The sequence below is a fragment of the Girardinichthys multiradiatus genome, chromosome 7 (assembly GCF_021462225.1).
Source record: "Girardinichthys multiradiatus isolate DD_20200921_A chromosome 7, DD_fGirMul_XY1, whole genome shotgun sequence".
Classification (NCBI taxonomy): Eukaryota; Metazoa; Chordata; class Actinopteri; order Cyprinodontiformes; family Goodeidae; genus Girardinichthys; species Girardinichthys multiradiatus.
The window spans coordinates 25377880-25395674 of NC_061800.1; the positions used below are offsets into that span (position 1 = coordinate 25377880).

Consider the following 17795-nt stretch of genomic DNA (forward strand, 5'->3'; position numbering starts at 1 on the left):
AGGTTAGATTATGATTAATACAACGGAAAGCCATTGTGGAAGGATATCTTTTTCCTCTTTACCTTTTTTATTTGGTGAGGGGGTGGGTGTCTGTTCCTGGACTTGCCTCAGCAGCTTTTTTATCTCCTTGTCGTATTCTACCCACTCAGGCACGATCCTCGCTGCAGCCATCAGCTTGGGCTCTTTGGTCTTCGGATTATTACACTGCGCCGGAAAAACAGAACAACACATCGCTCACACATCACCAGTGGCACTTTGTCCATACAAAGTCAGCTCCCCGGTCCCAGCACAGTCTGCGACAGGCATTTGCACCTAATTTGATTTCCAATTTGGTTAAAAGGACATTATGCTTTGTATCTGAGTTACCAAGTGGTGACCTGCACCGCAGTGAGACAATGCTTCCTACTTCAGTCTGCTGGAACCCGTCCAGTAAACCTCTAAATTAGTTTAGGACACTGTGGGATTGCCGGCCGGTTGCCTGCTAAATGCCAAGTGCCTCGTGAACGTCGGTGGTTGGTAATACGCTCAAACATTTAATGCTTCAGCAGATACAGTTCACCACAAGATCAAAGGTAAAATATCTTTACACAAACAAAAACATGGGTTAACCCTGATGCAAGAAAGTTGGGTTGAAGAATTCACCTGTTCATTACATGATTTTGAATGAACATCTATCGAAATATTTGTCACATTAGTACACTGAAAAAAACGGACAATTAACAACGTAAAAGTCAAATTCTAATCAAAATGCGTTTATTGAAGTTATAAATGAATTGCGTTCTTCATTCAGGTATGGACTGGCCCGGTAAGGTCTGTACGTTTGTGTGTAAAAATACACCCTGTGCCAGATTTGATACTGGGTGGTGTCTGCACAAATCTATGCAATTACCAGTTTAAACTGGGATCTATGAGCAACTGAGGCAGAAAGTGACTGGAATTTAACTTTAAAAACATGCATAGGATCTTTTAATCTGTTTCATGGAAAAGCTTAATATTATTTATTATTACTTTTCTTTTATATTTTAATTTGGGTTTTTTTGTTATGTTTTTATTTACAGTATAGATTAGATTTAGGGCAATGGGTGGCTTATTAGTGTTTTTTTTATATAACACCCAACATTTAAAAAAATTGTTGGTCAGTTACTTTAAGCGTAGTGCATTAAATGCATTGTTTTTTGTTTTTTTTTCAAACTCAACATTATTTCAATATTGACAAAAACAATCGTGACTTTTTTTCTACATTGAAGCAGTTCTGGGTAGAGGTCAGAAATACTCGTACTAGTACTCATCGTCTTCCGCTTTATCTGGGACCGGGTCGTGGGGGCAGCAGACTCAGCAGAGACACCCAGACGTCCCTCTCCCCAGACACCTCCTCCAGATCCTCTGGGGCGTTTCCAGGCCAGCCGAGAGACATAGTCCCTCCAGCGTGTCCTGGTCCGTCCCCTGGGCCTCCTCCCGGTGGGACGTGCCTAGAACACCTCCCGAGGAAGGCGTCCAGTATAGATGCCCAGCTCTCTCTTCACCACAACGAACCGGCACAGTGCCCCCATTACTGTGGCAGCCGCACCAATCCGTCTGTCGATCTCCCGCTCCATTCTTCCTTCACTCGTGAACAAGACCCCGAGATATTTAAACTCCTCCACTTGAGGCAGGAACTCCCCTCCAACCTGAAGAGGACAAGCCACCCTTTTCCGGTCGAGTACCATGGCCTCGGACTTGGAGGAGCTGATCTTCATCCCAGCCGCTTCACACTCGGCTGCGAACCGCCCCAGTGCATGCTGTAGGTCTTGGCTAGAGGGGGGCAGCAGGACCACGTCATCTGCAAAAAGAAGAGACGAAATCCTCTGGTCCCCAAACCAGACCCCCTCCGGCCCTTGGCTGCGCCTAGAAATCCTGTCCATAAAAGTTATGAACAGAACCGGTGACAAAGGGCAGCCCTGCCGGAGTCCAACATGCACCGGGAACAGGTCCGACTTAGTGCCGGCAATGCGGACCAAACTCCTGCGCCGCTCGTACAGGGACCGGATGGCCCCTAATAAAAGGGCCCCCGACTCCATACTCCTGGAGCACCCCCCACAGGGCATCATGAGGGACACAGTCGAATGCCTTCTCCGGGTCCACAAAACACATGTGGACCGGTTGGGCAAACTCCCATGTACCCTCGAGTACCCTGCAGAGGGTATAGAGCTGGTCCAGTGTCCCACAGCCAGGACGAAAACCACACTGCTCCTCTTGAAGCCGGGGTTCGACTACCGCCACGCAATGTTGAAGAGGCGTGTCAACCATGACAACCCCTCAACATCCAAAGACTTGAGGTACTCAGGGCGGATCTCATCCACCCCCGAAGCCTTGCCACCGCAGAGCTTTTTAACCACCTCGGTGACTTCAGCCTGGGTGATGAAAGAGTCCAACCCCGAGTCCCCAGCCTCTGTTTCCACCAGGGAATGCGTGATGGCAGGATTGAGGAGATCCTCGAAGTACTCCTTCCACCGCCCAATAATGTCCCCAGTTGAGGTCAGCAGCCTCCCACCCCCATTGTAAACAGTGTTGGCGAAGCACTGCTTCCCCCTCCTGAGGCACCGGACTGTTTGCCAGAATCGCTTCGAGACCAACCGGTAGTCCTTCTCCATGGCCTCACCAAACTCCTCTGAGGCCCGTGTTTTTGCCTCTGCCACCTCCCAGGCCGTGGCACGCTCGGCCTCACGGTACCCGTCAGCCGCCTCAGGAGTCCCACAAGCCAACCACAGCCGATAGGACTCCTTCTTCAGCTTGACAGCGTCTCTTACTGCTGGTGTCCACCACCGGGTTCTGGGATTGCCGCTGCGGGCAGCAGCATCGACAATAGATGCAGAGAACATGGTCCACTCGGACTCTCCAACATCCCCCGGAATCTGGTCAAAGCTCTCCCGGAGGTGGGAGTTGAATACATCCCTGGCCGAGGGCTCCGCCAGACGTTCCCAGCAGACCCTCGCTATGCGCTTGGGCCTGCCAAGTCTGTTCGGCTGTCTCCTCCTCCAGCGGATCCAACTCACCACCAGGTGGTGATCAGTGGACAGCTCAGCCCCTCTCTTCACCCGTGTCCAAAACATGCGGCCGAAGGTCTGATGATACGACAACAAAGTCGATCATTGACCTCCTGCCTAGGGTATCCTGGTGCCAAGTGCACTGATGGACACCCTTATGTTTGAACATGGTGTTCATTATGGACAATCCGTGACTAGCACAGAAGTCCAATAAAAAAACACTTGGATTCAGATCGGGGAGGCCATTCCTCTCGATCATGCCTCTCCAGGTGTCACTGTCGTTTCCCAACGTGGGCGTTGAAGTCCCCCAGCAGAATAATGGAGTCCCGGGAGGGGCACTATCCAGCACCCCCGATAGGGACACCAGGAAGGCCGGGTACTCCCCACTACCGCTCGGCCTGTAGGCCGAAACGACAGTCAGAGAACTGTCCTCAACCCGAAGGCGCAGGAATGCGACCCTCTCATCCACTGGGGTAAACCCCAACACGAGACGGCTGAACTGGGGGGCAACAAGCCAACCTACCCCAGCCCGCCGCCTCTCCCCGTGGGCCACTCCAGAGTAGAAGAGAGTCCAGCCCCTCTTGAGGAGATGGGTTCCAGAGCCCAGGTCAGAAATAAATCTATCAAAAATTATATGTTTAGCATCAGGGGATTAAAAACAAGAGGGATTAAATCTTCTAGCTGCAGGACTCACCAGGTCGATGGTCTTAGCTGTAACTTTAGAGGCATCATCACACCACGTCTCGCACCACAGCCACTCCTGAGGAAGAGACTTGATGGCCACCTGATGAATCATGTTATTAGGAAGGTCCTAAAAAATATGACAAAAAAGATTAAAGCTTTTATAAATATAAATTAATATGAATAACCAGTTACATATTATCTACACCATTTGATGCAACTATATTTCATGGGTGAGTTTTATGTACCTGGTCCAGGTTTGACAGACTGTTTGGGTCTTGGCTTAAAGCTTGGTACTGACCCCGCAATCTGTCTCCAGCTGCAATTTTACGGAACTTCTTTAAATCCACCACGTACAGAGCACTGGGTGAAACACCATAGGAGACAAATGAGACAGATTCACATCTCTGCACAGGCATTCCAATAAGGCTTGTTTGTCAGATTAAAAGTCATTTTTGAAAATAACCTTTAAGCAGGTATTATACATACTTTTCATTAAGCCCACATTTCTGTATTAAAACAGTTTTTTATTGGTGCATTTACATTACAACAACAATCTTCAATTTATTTTCAGTGTACTGGGATTTTATGTGATAAACAAATACAAAGTGTATAATTGCAGCCAAGAGGTCTATGGTAACTGTGGAGGAGCTGAAAAGATCCAAAGCTCAGGTGAGAGAAACCGGAGACGAGACAACTATTTGTGCATTCCACTAATCTGGCCTGTATGGAAGAGTGGCAAGAAGAACGCCTTTGATGAAAGGAGACACAGCAAACGTGGAAGAAGGTGCTGACACCGAAGTTGCATAAACACAGAATGTGATGGAAAACTAACATGACACAACACCTTCGAGAACATCATTCCCACAGTGAAACATGTTGGTGGCAGCATCATGCTGTGGGAATACTTTACATCAGCAGGGTCACGGAAACTAGCCAGACTTGACTTGAGACTGGCGTGGATGTTCATGTTCCAATAGGACAACGACCCTAAACATATAGCCAGAGCTACAATGGACTGGTTTAGAACAAAGCATATTCATGTGTTAGAATGGTCCAGTCAAAGCCCAGACCTAAATACAACAGAAAATCGTTTGCAAGATTTGAAAGGTGATGTTTATGGATGGCATCAGTTCAACTGAACTGACTTTAATTGAGTCTTAGCTATTTTGCACATGGGCAAAGATTTCCCTCTCTAGATGCCCAAAATTGGCAGACATACATTCACTGGCCACTTTATTAGGTACACCTTGCTAGTACCGGATTGGACCCCGTTTGCCTTCAGAACTGCCTTAATCCTTGGTGGCATTGATTCAACAAAGTACTGGAAACATTCCTCTGAGAGTTTGGTCCATATTGACATGATAGCATCACACAGATGCTGCAGATTTGTCGGCTGCACATCCATGATGCGAATCTCCCGTTCCACCACATCCCAAAGGTGCTCTATTAGATTGAGATCTGGTGACTGTGGAGGCCATTTGAGTCCAGTGAACTTATTGTCATGTTCAAGAAACCAGTCTGAGATGATTGGTGCTTTATGACATGGTGCGTTATCCTGCTGGAAGTAACCATCAGAAGATGGATACACTGTGGTCATAAAGGGATGGACATGGTCAGCAATAATACTCAGGTAGGCTGTAGCGTTGACACGATGCTCAGTTGGTACTAAGGGGCCCAAAGTATGCCAAGAAAATATGACCCCACACCATTACAGCACCACTAGCCTGAATCGTTGATACAAGACAGGATGGATCCATGTTTTCATGTTGTCGACACCAAATTCTGACCCTACCATCTGAATATTGCAGCAGAAATCAAGACTCATCAGACCAGGCAACGTTTTTCCAATCTTCTATTGTCCAATTTTGATGAGCCTGTGCGAATTGTAGCCTCAGTTTCCTGTTCTTAGCTGACAGGAGTGGCACCCGGTGTGGTCTTCTGCTGCTGTCGCCCATCTGCCTCAAGGTTCAACATGTTGTGCGTTCAGAGATGCTCTTCTGCATGCCTTGGTTTTAACGAGTGGTTATTTGAGTTACTGTTGCCTTTCTATCAGCTCGAACCAGTCTGGCCATTCTCCTCTGACCTCTGGCATCAACAAGTCATTTGCGCCCACAGAACTGCCACTCACTGGATGTTTTCTCTTTTTCGGACCATTCTCTGTAAACCCTAGAGATGGTAGTGTGTGAAAATCCCAGTAGATCAGCAGTTTCTGAAATACTCAGACCAGCTCATCTGGCACCAACAACCATGCCACGTTCAAAGTCACTTAAATAACCTTTCTTCCCCATTCTGATGCTCAGTTTGAACTGCAGCAGATTGTCTCGACCATGTCTACATGCCTAAATGCATTGAGTTGCTGTCATGTGATTGGCTGATTAGAAATTTGCATTAACGAGCAGTTGGGACAGGTGTACCTAATAAAGTGGCCAGTGAGTGAATCTCAAAATGACTTCACCTACTGTGGTCAAAGAAAATGAAACAAATACGCCCCATTTATTCAATACTGATTCACATTCTACCCAATAAATGTACACATGTATGTTGTTGTAACATCAGAATATGTGAAGAACACTTTTCAAGGAACTCTATATGTTTCTAAAAGAGCACTGCAGATTCGCAGCTGAAGAAATATGCAATACTCCAACTTAATGCTCTGTTTATCAGTAATGCAATAAATGAAGTTGTGCAGTTATGATGCTATAAACAAAATGTAGCCCTGCCTCTGGAACTAGTGTGCATTAAATCGGCGATGCAGAAAATGCATAAACATGTTTTTATATTTTTTTGATCTCCTGAGACTTCCCTTTAACACTGCTGATGCTGCAGTTTCTTTAAACAAGTATAAGAAAATAGACCATCCTAAATAATCAAAGATAATAACTAATGAAAATATTTGCAATTTTGACTGAACTGCCTAAATAGTGGCAATGTGTTATTATGTTTTAAAGAATCACGTTTCAAGTTTAAGGGCACAAATGTGCAGCTGCTAAAGGTCTCCTCCTGTCTTACTTGATGAAGGGCTGCTCTAACATGTGTCATTTTTGCATTTTGTACAGATCTCCATTTCTGCAATATCCTGTTGAGTGAGGTAGGCTGCACATGTGTACAAAATGTCTGAAAGGAAACACCAGAATCCTCTTCTTTATAGGTACAGAGGTTGTAGGCAGCAAACAGCATAAACACTGCAGGTTGATAACTGTTATCGTGGTACCGATTATCTCTAATTGGAGTTCTTGGTTATTATCAACCCGGCCAATAGAAAAAAAAAAACCTGTGTGTTCTACTCTCTCTGACGGTAATTGCTTGCAGGACACATGCAGCTCAGGAGAAAAAGGATTTCGTCAGAAAGATGCAGAGAAATGATTGGTTTTTTTCCGTTGTCATCAGCTTGTGGTGAAGAGGAGAGTTAATTTGTCTCAGTTCATCCACTGGCTGGCAGCTGATTTTCCATCAAACTGACTTGGAGACGTCAAAGCCACACACTGTCAAGAGTATCTAATAAAGATCATAATTAATGACTCCAAATATTAGTCATAAATTTCCTTCCCTGATTTTTAGTCATAAATTATGGACTGCTGATGCTGTACTTGAACAGTTCTTTTTCCAGGGTGGAATGATGATACAACAAATATATCATATAATATATTGTGGAATTTCTTTCAAAACTATACATATAGAGTCAAATATATACATATATGGTTTTGCAACAATCCAGAATGCGAGAGCATCCTCCATTAGAGGCTTATACGCTTACAAATGGCGAGCTTTTGACCAGTGGTGTGAGGACAAGGACATTGTTCCATTTCAGTGCTCAATGGTCGAAGTTTTAACATTTTTGCAGGAACTGCTGGATAAAGGTCTCTCCCTTTCCACAATTAAGGTCTACTTGGCTGCCATTTCTGCCTGCCATATTGGTTTTAATGGAGCCACACCAGGTGCTCATCCTCTGGCTGTACGCTTCTTAAAGACGGTTCGTAAACTCAGACGTGTGATTAAACCCAGTTTTCCTTCCTGGGATCTAACATTGGTACTAGAAGCTCTTTGTGACCCTCCATTTGAACCTTTTGAGTCAGTAGATATGAAGTTCCTTTCATATAAGGTTGCTCTGCTTCTTGCTCTGACAGCTGCAGAGCAGGTCGGGGACTTTCATGCTTTGTCTGTAAATTCCACTTGCCTACACTATACACCTGATGGTTCCAAGTTCACCTTGCAGCTCATCTTCCTAAGGTTATACCTTCGGACCACAGCTCCATGACATTGGAGCCTCCTTTTGCATCTGAGGAACAAAGGAGGTAAGACCTTCTGTGCCCTTTATGTGCACTGTGCAGTTACATTGACCGTGCACATGCTGTGAGGATGTGTGATAAACTGTGTGTATTGCTAACCCATCAAGGGGGAAAGCTCTGTCCAGACAGAGACTCTCTCACTAGGTTGTGGAGGCCATTTCTCTAGCTTACAGCAGCAGGGGTCTCCTGTTGCCCCATGGTGTGAGGGCTCACTCCAGCAACCTCCTGGGCCCTATTTAGAGGGGTGTCCATGAATGACATTTGTGCTGTATCCAGCTGGTCACACACATTAGTAAAGTTTTATCGTTTGGACGTGACAGCCCCTTCTGTGGCTCACTCTGTTCTTTCTGCTAGGTCTGAAGTGCTGCACTAGTAAGTTGTGCATGATCCAGGTTTGATGGCTGTTCTGCGGGGCATTTATATATGTCCCTAGGAGGCAGGATTAGAGGTGGCTTCAGCCAGGACACGCAGGGCATTATATCCCATACTCATATGTTGCACTTCGTTACTCTCCTTCAAGGAACAGAAGTTATATGCATGACATTACGTTTTCCAAATCCATGAGACGACTATGGGGGTGCTGATTAATAAAGGAGGCCCTGAACCATAAGCAATACATTGAAGCGACTAAAAGTTGCATCTGCCCAAATGGACAAACCAAAGTCCTTCTGGAGAAAAGCTTTATGTACAGAATCTGGGTCCATTCCAGGAAATCAACTGGTTTAAATGAACTACCAATTCTCAAAAGAAGGATGATCAAATATAAAGTCAGAGTTATGCCACAAGTTCATTGATGGCTTTTAAAGTAACCAAAGACATGTTGCTTTATCATTTTGCCATAAAAAAAAAAAAGAATGGCTCAAATGCATAATAAAATATGTACAGTGGGCAGAATAAGTATTTGATACACTTCCGATTTTGCAGGTTTTCCCACTCGCAAAGCATGTAGAAGTCTTTAATTTGTATCATAGGTACTCTTCAACTGTGAGTGACGGAATCTAAAACAAAAATCCAGAAAAATCACATTGTTCGTTCGTCGTCTTCCGCTTATCCAGGACCGGGTCGCGGGGGCAGCAGACTCAGCAGAGACGCCCAGACGTCCCTCTCTCCAGACACCTCCTCCAGCTCCTCCAGGGGGAGCCCAAGGCGTTCCCAGGCCAGCCGAGAGACATAGTCCCTCCAGCGTGTCCTGGGCCGTCCCCTGGGCCTCCTCCCGGTGGGACGTGCCTGGAACACCTCCCGAGGAAGGCGTCCAGGAGGCATCCAGTATAGATGCCCGAGCCACCTCAACTGGCTCCTCTCGATGTGGAGGAGCAGCGGCTCTACTCCGAGCTCCTCCCGGATGGCCGAGCTCCTCACCCTATCTCTAAGGGAGTGCCCGGCCACCCTACGGAGGAAGCTCATTTCAGCCGCTTGTATCCGTGATCTCGTTCTTTCGGTCATGACCCAAAGTTCATGGCCATAGGTGAGGGTAGGAACGTAGACCGACCAGTAAATTGAGAGCTTTGCTTTTCGGCTCAGCTCTCTCTTCACCACAATGGACCGGCAAAGCGCCCCCATTACTGTGGCAGCCGCACCGATCCGTCTGTCGATCTCCTGCTCCATTCTTCCCTCACTCGTGAACAAGACCCCGAGATACTTAAACTCCACTTGAGGCAGGAACTCCCCTCCAACCTGAAGAGGACCAGCCACCCTTTTCCGGTCGAGTACCATGGCCTCGGACTTGGAGGAGCTGATCCTCATCCCAGCCGCTTCACACTCGGCTGCGAACCGCCACAGCGCATGCTGTAGGTCTTGGCTAGAGGGGGCCAGCAGGACCACGTCATCCGCAAAAAGAAGAGACGAAATCCACTGGTCCCCAAACCAGACCCCCTCCGGCCCTTGGCTACGTCTAGAAATCCTATCCATAAAAGTTATGAACAGAACCGGTGACAAAGGGCAGCCCTGCCGGAGTCCAACATGCACCGGGAACAGGTCCGACTTAGTGCCGGCAATGCGAACCAAACTCCTGCGCCGCTCGTACAGGGACCGGATGGCTCCTAATAAAGGGCCCCTGATTCCATACTCCTGGAGCACCCCCCACAGGGCATCACGAGGGACACAGTCGAATGCCTTCTCCAGGTCCACAAAACACATGTGAACCGGTTGGGCAAACTCCCATGAACCCTCGAGCACCCTGTAGAGGGTATAGAGCTGGTCCAGTGTTCCACGGCTGGAACGAAAACCACACTGTTCCTCCTGAAGCCGAGGTTCGACTATCGGTCGGACTCTCCTCTCCAATACCCTGGCGTAGGCCTTACCAGGGAGGCTGAGGAGTGTGATCCCCCTGTAGTTGGAACACACCCTCCGGTCCCCCTTCTTATAAAGGGGGACCACCACCCCAGTCTGCCAGTCCAAAGGCACTGTCCCCGACCGCCACGCAATGTTGAAGAGGCGTGTCAACCATGACAGCACTACAACATCCAGACACTTGAGGTACTCAGGGCGGATCTCATCCACCCCCGAAGCCTTGCCACCGCGGAGCTTTTTAACCACCTCGGTGACTTCAGCCTGGGTGATGAAAGAGTCCAACCCCGAGTCCCCAGCCTCTGTTTCCACCACGGAATGCGTGATGGCAGGATTGAGGAGATCCTCGAAGTACTCCTTCCACCGCCCGATAATGTCCTCAGTCGAGGTCAGCAGTCTCCCGCCCCCACTATAAACAGTGTTGGCAAAGCACTGCTTCCCCCTCCTGAGGCGCCGGACGGTTTGCCAGAATCGCTTCGAGGCCAACCGGTAGTCCTTCTCCATGGCCTCACCGAACTCTTCCCAGGCCCGAGTTTTTGCCTCTGCCACAGTCCGGGCCGCAGCACGCTTGGCCTCACGGTACCCGTCAGCCGCCTCAGGAGTCCCACAAGCCAACCACAGCCGATAGGACTCCTTCTTCAACTTAACAGCATCCCTTACTGCCGGTGTCCACCACCGGGTTCTGGGATTGCCGCCACGACAGGCACCGCAGACCTTACGGCCGCAGCTATGGGCAGCAGCATCGACAATAGATGCAGAGAACATGGTCCACTCGGACTCTATGTCTCCAACATCCCCCGGGATCTGGTCGAAGCTCTCCCGGAGGTGGGAGTTGAATACATCCCTGGCCGAGGGCTCCGCCAGGCGTTCCCAGCAGACCCTCACTATGCGCTTGGGCCTGCCAAGTCTGTCTGGCTTTCTCCTCCTCCAGCGGATCCAACTCACCACCAGGTGATGATCAGTGGACAGCTCAGCCCCTCTCTTCACCCGAGTGTCCAAAACATGCGGCCGAAGGTCTGATGATACGACAACAAAGTCGATCATCGACCTCCTGCCTAGGGTGTCCTGGTGCCAAGTGCACTGATGGACACCCTTATGTTTGAACATGGTGTTCGTTATGGACAATCCGTGACTAGCACAGAAGTCCAATAACAAAACACCACTCGGATTCAGATCGGGGAGGCCATTCCTCCCGATCACGCCTCTCCAGGTGTCACTGTCGTTCCCCACGTGGGCGTTGAAGTCCCCCAGCAGAATAATGGAGTCCCCGGGAGGGGCACTATCCAGCACCCCCGACAGGGACGCCAAGAAGGCAGGGTACTCTGCACTACCACTCGGCCCATTGGCTGAAATGATAGTCAGAGACCTCTCCCCAACCCGAAGGCGCAGGGATACAACCCTCTCATCCACTGGGGTAAACCCCAACACGAGACGGCTGACCTGGGGGGCAACAAGCAAACCCACACCAGCCCGCCGCCTCTCCCCGTGGGCCACTCCAGAGTAGAAGAGAGTCCAACCCCTCTCAAGGAGATGGGTTCCAGAGCCCACGCTGTGCGTGGAGGCGAGCCCGACTATTTCTAGTCGATATCTCTCGACCTCCCGCACAAGCTCAGGCTCCTTCCCCCCCAGCGAGGTGACATTCCACGTCCCTAGAGCCAGCCTAAGCATCCGGGGATTGGGCCGCTGAGGTCTCCACCTTCGTCCGCCACCCAATCCTCTTTGCACCGGTCCCTCACGGTTCCCCCTGCAGGTGGTGGACCCACTGGGGGATGGCCTCGCGTCTCTCGTTCGGGCTTGGCCCGGCCGGGTCCCGCGAGGAGCAACCCGGCCACCAGGCGCTCTCCGACGAGTCCCGACCCCAGGCCTGGCTCCAGGGTGGGACCCCGGCTCCGCCGTACCGGGCGACGTCACGTGCCTCGATATTGTTCATCATGAGGGGTTCTTGAACCATTCTTTGTCTGACCCATCACCTAGAGCCTGTTTGCCATGGGAGACCCTACCAGGGGCATTTAGGCCCCAGACAACATAGCCTCTAGGATCATTTGAGCACTCAAACCCCTCCACCACGTTAAGGTGACGGTTCAAGAAAAATCACATTGTGTGAATTTTATATAATAAATTAGCATTTTATTGGATGACATAAGTATTTGATACATCAGTACTCGTTCTCCCCACTGTAATTAGAACATTCATGGTCAAGAATGCATGTACACTGTCAGATGTCCAGTGGTGCTCCTACAGTCCATTTAACAGGTTTCAGTTACCTGATGTGATATTTCCTCTGTCCAAGATGCGAGGCCCAATATCCGCTCTTCCAAAAGCGATACCCATCCATTTCTTTGCGGCTGTCACAAAACGGTGTGTAGCCATAGGGAGCTCCCTCCAAGTCCAAGTCCCTCAACTCTTTCAAATCAGCCCGAACTATCTGTGCACGTTGGAGAGAGAGAAAGTGAGAAAACACTCTGGTAGGACTGGTGACACTTGAGTTTCAAAAATCTAATAAAATCTTCACACCAGCAGTGAGACTTGTACGGAACAAGTCGGACTATAAATCACACAGTGCCGTGAAACTCTTTTAAAGGTCATCAGTTTTATTCGTACCTGGTCGGCATCCACAAAAATGATCTTGTCCACAGCTAACGGGAACAGAACATCCAGGAAGAGGATCTTGTATCCCCAGATAATCCGCTGTTTTTCTGTCTGCTGGTGGAGCCAGCGGGGCCACTTGTACTGCACTAACTCGTACTGAAAGCCATACGACTTGGCCATGTGAGAGATGGTCTCCTAAAAAAGACCACAAGGAAATAGGAGAGGTTAAAAGATTTGTGTAAATGGTGTATTTTCTAATCAAAACATGTCAGGGTTCCTGAACATTTACCTGTTATTAGAATTTCATAGTTTTTCAGGTTTAAATCTCTCAAGTGGAAAACATTAACTAGTTGGGTTTTATCCTTTGCATTTTCCACAAAACATACAAGAGAACAATGCTGAAGCTGAAGTTAGTGGTAAAGGGCCATTTCCCTGTGTTATTTGTAATTTTCATTGTTTTAAATTATTATCAAATAAACAAATGTATAAAAAAATAAAACTTGTCAGGCTAGGACTGAATTATTCTACAATAACTACAGCTTATTTAATTCCTTTGATACCATGAGAAATGCACCAATCAGGCTTTTCCTGACTGTTTTGTTCGCAGGCTGACAAACCCATTCAGAGTTTAAGTAGTTTTGAATCCAACATAAATAAGAGAATTGCAAGGTTATCCCTATTTATGAATTAAAGCCTCTGTCTATGGCTTTTATCTGATTTATATTGCTAAAATATACATCAAAGTCTATGTTTTTAGACAGCTAGACTAAAATATTCCTAGTTTTGATGCATTTGATGGATAGGAAAAATGGTCAGTTTTTCAGTATTTGACCAGCTGATCATCGATCAGAGCTGATCAAGGGAAAACTGGGCAGGTATTAACTGACCGATTGATTTGTTCATCCTTCATATGTTTATGAATATTCCAGCTGAGATGTGGTAAATCAAAGATACAAGATGCAATTTAAAAAGAACTTGATGTAAAAAGATTGTATTGTTTCCCATCTAGAGAATAAAAGAAGAAATAAAGTCTGGAAACTCAAGCAGTTTTTCACACTCCATTTTCTTTTTTCATATTTCATATTTCTTTCCAGACCTGAGGAAAAACAACCATTCTTTTTCAGCCTTTTCTCCAGATTAGACTTCGTAGTAACCCTTACATCTATAGAACAAAACCAATACCTTAAAAGAAGGTGAGAGGTAGTTTTTAAGGAACCAGAACTTGACAGGTGTGTTTGTATGACGAAGAACAGACAGCATCATTATTCTGAAAGAGAGATGGGATAAGACAAGATCACCTTTTCAAGATCAGACTAAATGTAATTCACTGTGTGAAGCCTGAAAGGAAAGAAACTGACCTCAGAAATCGCTCGTACAGATGACCGGAGGCCACAGAAAATATGTTAAGAATATCTTCCTTTTTCTTCTCTCCATCCCTCTTTGAGCCACCACCTGTGATGCTGTAAATGAAACCAGAATACATGAGGCGTCTGTGTTCTGATTCATGACAACTTTTCATATAGCGGCAACAAATCAAAACTTTTGCTGTAGCAACCATGCTTTCATAAAGCCAGGGGAAATTATAGTTATGAAAGGCAGAAGAAACAATCTTCAAACAAATCATGCAGCACTGAGGAGCTGATGTGTTTTCTTAAAATAAAATAAAAATAATGAGGGTGGAAATGATGTGGAAGTCAACAAATCTGACATGATTTGAGGCATTTCAGCTCCTGCTGATATTCATCTAGCACGCTGAAATTAGGTGTTAGAACAGTTTATGAGAAATCTAATATATTCCTATGTTTACATCTTCTTAGATGATGCAAGCAGAAGATGCATAAGGTCTACAAAAAAATGATTGGTATGGGGGGTTTAAATAGAGCCACATCTGTAAAACACGTCTTTGTGCTATTAGAGCTTCAACTTGTCTCTGCCACACCAAGAAAAAAAAATAGGATGCGATTCACAAACTGCATTATCTTCCATTTTAGTTAATTGGATTAGGGGCTGGTCAAATCTACACCCAGCCATCAGCGCCTTTCAAAACTTTTACAAGCAGTTCTCTCTTCACTATAGTGCACCAACATTATAGTCATGATGTAGACATTCAGGAGTGCTTTCTACTGAGGAGAGACTGATCCTTTGTGACATGCAGAGTTGTGAGTAAATTTAGACCAGCCTTTTTTATTTACTGAATTCAATGTTCAAAGTCTTGGAGTCTATATTGAAAAAAATCCAGAACTGATCATAAATAACTTGAAGTAATTGGTTAACACCTTACTTTGTAAACTGGGACCGGTTTGTTTCACTTGATGATCATAAATGTAAGGGTACAAAGATCACATGTGGGGTTCCTCAAGGCTCCATTCCCGGGTCACTATCGATATCTACGTGCTTCCTCTAGCTCAGATTAAAGGGTGCTACAAGATCCCTTTCTACATGTATGCTGATGACACACAACTTTATTGATATGACCACAGTCTGTCACTGTCACCAAGTCAGTCTGTCCAGAATACCAATGAATCCCCCCCCCATTGCACAAGTCTTGGTCAAAACTAAGGAAATGGAAAATATCACACCAGTCATTAAATTACTAATCCAGCTCCTCAGCTTTGAACCAAAACCTGAGATCTTCAAAAACTGATGGCTCCTTTAAATCAGGAGTGAAAACTATACTATTTCTCATAAAGATCAAATACTATTTCATCAGTTCATTTTATCATGTTTTAGCTATTTGCTTGTTGGAAATAAGAATTCTATAGTTTCTTTTTATGTGATGCTCATTGTTTGTCTAATATTCAATAATGTGTTTCTTGTTTTTAAATATAATTTTCCTTGCCTTTGTTCCGTTATTGTCCTGTAATGATGTTACACAAATAGACTTGCTTTGCCTAGTCAATTTCTCACATCACTGCGGAGGAATTTTGGTTCACTGCTCTTTACCACATTTCTTCAGTTAATTAAGGTTGTAGGACATTCCTTCATGTGCAGCTCTCTTAAGGCTCCACCACAGTATTTCAATCAGAGTAAGGTCAAAACTTTGACTAGACCAATGCAAGACCTTGATTTTCTTCCCTTTCAGCAATCCTGTTGCAGATATGTTGCTGTGCATAGGACTATGTCCTGATGATGACTTAATTTTGACCAAGTCTCTAGAGAGATGACTTCTCATTTCCCTCAAGGATACTTTGGTATGCAGAAGAGTTGATGGTCTATTCAATGGCTGCAAGGTGCCCAGCTCTCGTGGCTGGGAAACCAAATCAAGTCATCACCCCTCCACCATCATGCTGGATATTTCTTATATGCTTTTTTTTACTGATATGTTGTGTTTGTTTTAGAAGTTATGTGGGATTGCAAACCTAAGTTGTTCTGACATTTTTTAAGAGAAGTAACTGTTTTAAACATGCTCTACCAATAGAGTAGTGATTTTCTTATTTGTACTTCAAAATTCAAGATGGAGCTCTTGGGTTTATTTTAGATTTCCTTTAGTATTGCATGGGCTGACCTTAGGGTGAATTTATCAGAACATCTACTCCTGGGAAGATTAGTTAGGGTCTGAAATGATTTACATAGGTAAATAATCTGTCTTACATTGCTGTAATGACTTATAACTCCAATTCAAAACAATTGCTTCTCTAACACAATATCTGTTCTTTCCTTGGCATTGAGCACACACCAAAAGGTCAAACTGCTGAAACTCTGTTTTTTCAGAGGTGGTTACACTTGCTAATGATTAGTTAGTGAATCACCTTCATTCGCAGTGTATGGCTGCTTCTTAACCTTGAATCCTAAAGAAGTCACAAGATGTACTTCGTTTCAAGAACTGTCAACACAGTCCTGGAAACTTCTCTCTGTGTCTGTATTTTTCACACAAGCTACAGCTAATTACAAAAAATGTGCTACAAGTAAATACAAACTGAAGTGTAATGTGGTATTTTTTCCTTCATATACTTAGAAGTAAATATTTTATATTACAGGCCAATGTAAAACAATTTTTACCAAGATATCTAACAAGTCAATGCCTCTTTAAATCCATTAAAAAAGTCCAGACTGCTCAAAGAAATTATCTCAATTAAATGTGATACAGTGCCTTTGGGACAATTTTATTAAATCATTTTGGCTGAATTAGACTGATAGATAGCCAGATGTTGCTGAGGATTGAGAAGAACAGATAATGAAGCGACTAGAAAAGAAAGGCGTTTTAAATTGCACGGATCTCTTTAAAGAAACGACGGAAGTGTGCACAAGTCCAGCACTGTGACGAGCAGTCAGTTAATTGCATAGCTGATGTATCAGCAAATTTGATAATGGGCTGTTTAAGTCATTTATCAAGCAAAAATTAGCTGCTTGCAGTTTTTCAAATGTGAAGATAGACCGGAACAGAAATATGTCATAGAGTAATATTGATGTGCACTCAATAGTTAAATGCATAAAAACAAAAGAGGAAAAGGGGTGCCTGGGAGCATTATCCTATACTGGTGTGCATAGAATGACCAACCTTTCATTTCCAACAGAAAACAGGAAAAAAACACTTTCAGCATCTTGCAGATGATGGAAGCCACACGGTGAGTCAATTGATTACTATCAAGCTGGAAAAATAGACTAAAATGTGTTATGTGAGATAACAGCAGACTGAAGTAAAATCTAAAGGACACTTTCAAACTCGTGAACACATTAACATGTCCTTAAAGAGCAACGGCTCATGATTCAAGGCACATTTAGTGGACAGAAATCAGGACTTGTGCTGGAGGCTAGATGTGTCTGCAGTGAGGCCGAATGTCCTTGTCTGTAACAGACTGCTGATGAGGGAAGGGGTGTCTCTCCCACACTCAATCACAACCACGGCTTCAGCCCGGGGCTCCAAGAAGACACCAGGGAAAGCGAAGGTAGGGGAGGGAGAACAGTGTCCTCTAAAACCAGCTCCCTG

General features: G+C 45.6%; 1 protein-coding gene across 3 annotated transcripts in view; it reads right to left on the reverse strand.

Moving 5' to 3' along the window:
* The window catches only part of uggt2 (UDP-glucose glycoprotein glucosyltransferase 2), a 63160-nt gene that overhangs the window by 1762 nt on the left and 43603 nt on the right, over positions 1 to 17795 (reverse strand). For all 3 annotated transcript variants that reach the window (XM_047370250.1, XM_047370249.1, XM_047370251.1), the window contains 7 exons: positions 14227 to 14328; positions 14051 to 14135; positions 12881 to 13063; positions 12544 to 12704; positions 3953 to 4067; positions 3718 to 3834; positions 63 to 204 (listed from right to left, as the gene is read on the reverse strand). In XM_047370250.1, coding sequence (XP_047226206.1) covers positions 63 to 204; positions 3718 to 3834; positions 3953 to 4067; positions 12544 to 12704; positions 12881 to 13063; positions 14051 to 14135; positions 14227 to 14328 — 905 coding nt within the window. The remainder of the gene's footprint in view (positions 1 to 62; positions 205 to 3717; positions 3835 to 3952; positions 4068 to 12543; positions 12705 to 12880; positions 13064 to 14050; positions 14136 to 14226; positions 14329 to 17795) is intronic.